The sequence below is a fragment of the Indicator indicator genome, chromosome 35 (assembly GCF_027791375.1).
Source record: "Indicator indicator isolate 239-I01 chromosome 35, UM_Iind_1.1, whole genome shotgun sequence".
Taxonomy (NCBI): domain Eukaryota; kingdom Metazoa; phylum Chordata; class Aves; order Piciformes; family Indicatoridae; genus Indicator; species Indicator indicator.
Window position 1 is genome coordinate 1,080,097 of NC_072044.1, and position 6,352 is coordinate 1,086,448.

The following is a 6,352-nucleotide window of genomic DNA, read 5'->3' on the forward strand; positions in this document are numbered from 1 at the left end:
GGCAGCTGTTCCGTGGGCAGGAACACCTATCTGATGCTAACAGCCTGTGATTACCCTCACCAGCCAGCCATTAAGAAAGTATTAGATGGAGAAATTATCCCCCCTTCTTGTTTCAATACAATGGCTTCTTTATAATACACTTGTTTAAGTTGCCCACTTTTAATTTTAGCTCCCTTGGTTCTAATACTCTGTGCAGAACTGTGTCACTTTATCAATAGCTCCTGTGAGCTGGAAAAGAGTCAGGGAGGGGAAGGGAAAAAAAAAAGAAGTCAATGTCTTTGAGAATTAGACAAAGGGGAAGAAATTAACCAGAAGATCTTCCTTCCTCTTTCCTGCTGTTAACTTCTCAATTTGCTTTATCAGATTGCCTTCCAACAAGAAGGTTTTTTCAAGAGGAGCAGAGATGAAAGGGTTCATTACTTACAGTGGCTCGTCTTTAACGAGATAAAATATTTGGCAATTACAGCACAGGGCACTGCAGGCTCGGAAGGAAAGTGGTGAACTCATTGGAGCACTCACATTGGCATGATCTCCACCAAACCCTTGGTATGGAGAGCTACAACCCAGCTGTGCAGCACTGCCAAGGGGACATAGGGATGAGACAGCCCTTATGGTGCAGCCAGCTCCATCAGGAGGCTAAATGGGGCTGTGGGCTTGGAAATGAAGTATTTAACACTCTCCTGGGGGACAGAGGATCTGGTTGTCTGTGAAGGCTGCAAGTAACCTGCCCATGGCTGAACTGGAACACAGAGACCATGGTGAGTGAGCTGCCACTCCTCACCCAAGCTGCCTTCAAGCCAGCTTGGAGTTGAAACACTTCTAATGACCAAATGTGATTTTTGTCTCAGCGTTTGTCAGCAAAGGGAGATGCTGCTGCTCTGCTTTGCAGGGCTGTTCCAAGGATTAATTAGTTGATGCTTCTTGAAGTACTTTGAAGATGTGGAGTGCTAGATAAGCGCTGTGCTTCAGAAGCCCATCAGGCACTGCAGCTATTTTTCCATTTTGCTTCTCATTGCTGAAGTGTTTGCACAAAACAAAATCCACCAGCGAGTGGTTACTGCAGGTGCACACACCCCCACCCCCCTACCCCCAATACCTGCTACTTTCTCTTAGTCAATGAATCCCAAAGGAGAGAGCCATACCCTTCTGGCACTCTCAGGGATCCTGCTCTGGTCCTGCTTCCCTGTTCTGGTCCATGGTGCACAAGCCACTGGCAAAGGTGGCAGCAGTCACTCTGAGACACCTCCCTAATCCTGCTTGCAGGGCTGTGAGCTGGTAGGGGGCTGCACCTTGGGCAGCCTATGCAGAGAGAAATCAGTTCTCCTCCTGTTCCATGAGCAGTTTTCTGGCAGGAGGAAGGGGATCCCATGTCCTGGACAGGCTGCTCTTTGTGTCTGCTCCTGGCTGTCCCCAGCAGCCAGGGCCTCTGCAGGGCACCTGGCCACGCAGGCTCTGTGCTATCCTGCCACGGCAAGATGGAGCCTAATGAGGCAGTTTTGCTAAGGAGATTAAAAGCCTTGAGGAATTCGTGATGCTCAACACGAGTGGGCCTAGGGCAGCTGCTCAGGGTGGCTGTGCCCATCCTGTCCCTGATGGACTGAGCAATTGTGTCCTAGGAGAGCCAGAGGTGGATTTTGCAGGACTTATCTCAGGTTGGAAGATGGTTTCTGGTGCAGAGATGTTAGCGCCCTGTCAATTTTCATTTAGGCTAGAGAAATCATTGGTGTAATTATTTACAACTGTGCAATTTCTGAAAATTATATTTCTGTTACTGTAGTTATTGATCTTGAAAAGGGCTATAAATTAACTTGACAGTTCACACAGCCCTTCACACTTGGATAATTTCTCTGCTTGACTTGCAGTGTGTTGAACTTTCAGCACCATCCAATTACAGTCATTCAAAGTGTGTATTCAAACATTCTTATGCAACCAGAAGAGATTTTAATTATAATAGAGAAGAACTTGAAGCAAACACCAAGTCACCTCCTCATGGCAGGACAACTTGCCTCAGGGTGGGTGTGGGGGATGCTGAGAGTCTGGCTAAAGGCAAGCAGCTGTGGGGCTATGCAGAGACTCAGCGCTGGTGAAACAGGGATGGGAAGGAGCTCAGGGATCCGGGGCTTTGTGGCGACCGTGCAGCTGCAGGAGGGAGATGCCTGGGCTTCATTAGACAGGAACTCAGGAAATCAGCAACTTATGGTGCCTGCTGGCTGGGACACTGCCCCAGTGTGCATGGGAGACCTGCGGTTGTCCTCTCAGATTAATGGATTTTGCTCTTTGCTCACAGATTTGTACATGCAAAACAGGCTGGCCCTGGCCAGACTCAGAGATCCCCTGGCTGCAACAGGAGCTGAGCCAAAGCTCCAACTTAAGTCCCTGCCAAAAGCCCCAGCCCAATCCCCCAGTACAGCCCCCTGTGCTCACTGATCTGTCCCACCTGGACACCCCACCCTTGGGAAGTGCTTTCTGGGGTGACTGGGATAACACAGAGCTTGTGGCTCTGGCAGCTTGGCCCCAGCACCCTGTGCTCCCCCCAGGCGGGTGGCTGCAGCTCGCTGCAGGGTATTTATTCACTACATCACAGAGCAGAACATCTCATTAAATTAGTCCTGGTTTCTACAGGGTGGTCCCAGTCAGGGACAGATGGTGCTGATGAGTGGGGGTGGCCAGGGGCAGAGGTCCAGCATTTCATCCTTTCACAGTGATGGGAGATGGGGCAGAGATGCCCTCCCACACCAGGGCTGGCTTGTACGCCATGGGGCAGGATGGGCAGAGCCACTCTTGCCTGGGTAGGAGCGGCTGGACATGGGAGGACGTCTTGCCGTGGCCCCTCAGACCTGCAGCTTCTTCTTCATCTCCATGCGGTAGATGATCTGGTAGCCATCATCCCAGGCATAGATCTGCCTCTCCTGGGGGCTGTACTTCATGCTGGAGTGGGAGCCGTAGCGCTTGGGGAAGTAGACGAGGGAGGCATCCTCAGGGGCCAGCGTGCCACTGACGTCGAAGACACACTGCACGCGGGAGCGGCTGGGCAGCCGCGTGTTGTACACCACGTGCAGTGCCCCGCACACCACGAAGGCAGCCTCGGCGTTCTCCCGTGGGCATGGTGTGTCCCACATCTGCTCAATGTCCAGCGAGGTGGGGTCTAGCTTGGCCAGGCATATGTTCTTCTCGTCTTCCTTGGTGGCATAGATGGCCCAGAGCCCCTCCTCATCTGCCGCTATCTCGATGTAGGTGGAGGGAGAGAGCCCAAAGACAGGGATTTGCTCCTCAGCTGGGAACACTGAGCTGTCCACCACTGTCTTGTTGGCCAGGTTGAACTTGATCACCTGGAAGGAGCCCTGCTGGCGGATGTAGTAGAGGTGCCCATTGTAGATGAGGTGCCCAGTGCCCACCCAGGGGTAGGGCAGCTTGATGCGGGCAGCCTTGCGGGTGGCAGAGAAGAGAGTGAACTCCCGCATGCGGGGGAAGACGTACACAGTGTCATTGGCAGTGCCATCGAAGACATAGATCTTTTCAGAGTTCCCTGCAGCATCCTTGGTCCAGAGCCCTGAGGTGCTGCCAAAACGCTTCAGGATCTTCATGGCTCTGACACTTGCAATGGTGTCGCTGCAGTCTGCAAGAGTGCGGCAGCTGTGAAAGCCTGGAAGCCACCCTGGTCTGCAGTGGGGACAGTTCCCACCTGTGCCAGTCACTGAAGTCCCACTGTGCCCCAGCCCAGCCCTCAGGCACTTGCCTTGCACACTCACTGCAGTGTTGTCCCTGGTGACAGCAAGAAGCCCTGCTGCACCTAAGCCATGGACAGAGGAGGCTACCCCCACCCCAGCCCTGCTTTGGAGAAGCCCAGGGCTCAGTTCTGGGGCTTGGATACAACTCCCAGGCAACTGTGAGGATGCAGCATCTTGTGTCAGAGATATCTGAGAGATACTGTGATGGGACATAATGCCATGGCACATGGAGGGGGGAGTCTTGGACCTGGATGAGCCAGGAAGGCCCAGAGTAGCCCCACACCCAGGACCATCTTCCCAGGGAGCCACAGCAGCCCCTCACCTGTCAGCTTGGCGTATTTCTCATTCTTTCTCTGTTTTGCTGTGGCCGCTTGCTTCTCCATCAACGTCTCATCTACCTCCACGCAGGGCGGTGCGGGGTTCTGCGTCTCCAGGTAGTCCACCTCCCGCTCCAGCCGGTCCACGCGCACCGCTGTGCTCTCCACCTCCGCCCGCATTGCCTCCCGCTCCTTCTCCGCTGTCTCAAGCATCCCCAGCACCTGGTTCTTGAAGTCCCGCAGCTCCGTGGAGTAGCGGCTGCTCTGGTCGTGCCACTGCGCGATCCTCTCCTGGGGTGGCCAAGGGGACATGAGAGGTCCCTGCACCTCACAGCCCATTCGTGGCAACCGTCTCATTGCCTGTGCTTGGCTGAGGGAGCCCCTGGAGCCACAGGGCACTACTGCCCTGGTGCTCGTGTCTCTATGCCCCATTCTGCCACTCCTGCACCCATCATCCTGGAGTCATAGAACCGCAGAATGGTGGAGCTTGGAAGGGACCTCTGGGGATTATCTAGTCCAACCCCCCTGTGAGCGCAGATACACCTAGGTCAGGTTGCCCAGGATCACAGTGTCCAGGTGAGTTTTGAAAGTCTCCAAATGAGGAGACTCCACAACCTCTCCAGGCAGCCTGTTCCAGGGCTCCAGCACCCTCAAAGCCAAGAAGTTCCTCCTTAAGCTCAAGTGAAACCTCCTGTGCTTGGTCCCTATCCCAGCTCCTCCTCAACCCAGGCCTGCTCCCAGCCCTGCTGGCTGCCAGCAAGGGCCTGGAGCCCCACAGTGGGATGGAGTGGGGCAAAGTGGGGTGCAGAACCCTACCTCCAAGAGGGTGAGGCGTCGCTCCACGTACTCCATGAACTGCTGCTGCTGGGCGTGCAGGGCCACGGCGAGGAGCAGCAAGAGCAGGCAGCGGCAGGGCCCCATGGCCGTCAGACTGCAGCCTCCACCTCAGTGCTCAGGAATGCTCCAGCCTCTGCAGTCCCGATTGAATCCAGATGTGGAGGGGGGGAGAGGCTGTTCCTTCCCTTAAGACCAGCCCCAGGCGCCTTAACCCCTTCGTGCCCCAGCGGGTGCCCACAGCAGCCCTGCACGGCACACTGCAGGGCTGGGGCAGGATGTAGGCAGCACTGCAGTAGCACCACACAGCAAGGGAAGGATGAGTCCTGTGTCTATTGAAGACGACACGAGTTGCAGTGTGGGGAGAGCCTGTGACCGAGCTGGGCCAGGTGCAAGGCCAGGAGCTCCTGGGGCACTGATCCACACAGAGATGTCCGAGGCCAGCCTGAGCTTGCCTTGGCCATGCACCAGCTCTGGTAGAGTCAAAGCTGGGCCAGCACCATGGCTGCTGGCCTCCCCTATCCAGCCTCCCCCACTCACACTGGAGTCTACAGGATTCCCCAGAGCAGAGCTGCTCTGGCCTGCCAGCTCGGCCAGGGGCTGCCCTGCCACAGGCTGCCATGTGGGGCTGTTGGCTCAGCACCTGCTCCCAAGGATGCCCTAGAGCCAATGCAGTGCCTACAGCAGCTCCTGCCTCTAGTGCTGGCTGCTGGACAGGACTGCACGCAGCTGCAGTGTGATGGATGGAGGCTGCAGCTCAGTGCTCAGGACACAGCCAGGCCTGCAGTCACATCTGCCACTAGCCCAGGCCTGACCAGTTGGTTTGCTGGGCTCTGCCTGGAGGTCTCCAGCAGTTGAGGGTTGGCTGCATCCATGCACAGGGCTGCGGTGTTGCGACAGGGCGAGTGTGCCATCTAGTGCTCCTGCAGCCTGCCTTCTGCAGCTTGCATCTCCCATCCTGCATCCCATTGGTCTGTGTAACAGAGGCCATGCGGGGCCCCAGACGAAGCTGCCCTGCTAGCTCACACGAGGCTGTTACACAACCAGGGGGCCAGCAAAATACAGGTCAGCTCTGGGCAAAGGTACATCTGCCCTGGTTTGTGACACTGGGCACAGCATCACTTGGCCCTTCCGTGCTTTTGGGGCAGTTGCCTGAGCCTGTCCCAGGCCCCAGCTGTCACAGATGTTATGGGAAGGTGAGTGAGGCTGTCCTCACCTCCTGCTGAAATATTCCTGAGCATCCAAGTGTCTGGCAAGATCCAAATGGAGAGGTTATTTTCAGCACCTCCCAGCAGCACCCAACCCAAAGGGTATCTGTACAGCAGCACTAGGAGCACGCAGGCTAGATGCATTTATGAACACAGGCCAAAGTGATGGGAAAGTTTTTTTACACTCAAGATTGTCCTGATCCTGGTTACCCACCATGAGTGTCACCAACAGCCACCGATCCCAACGGACCTCTGAGCTGTGGGC

The 6,352-nt window shown here is 55.7% G+C and overlaps 1 protein-coding gene across 1 annotated transcript; it reads right to left on the minus strand.

The window, feature by feature from the left end:
* Positions 1-2,831: 2,831 nt before the first annotated feature.
* OLFML3 (olfactomedin like 3) lies at positions 2,832-4,966 on the minus strand. Its single transcript, XM_054395950.1, has 3 exons — positions 4,862-4,966; positions 4,051-4,336; positions 2,832-3,616 (listed from the first exon to the last, which is right to left on the minus strand). Exons 1-3 carry the CDS (start codon positions 4,964-4,966, stop codon positions 2,832-2,834), a joined length of 1,176 nt encoding a protein of 391 aa, XP_054251925.1.
* Between the last annotated feature and the right edge of the window lie 1,386 nt (positions 4,967-6,352).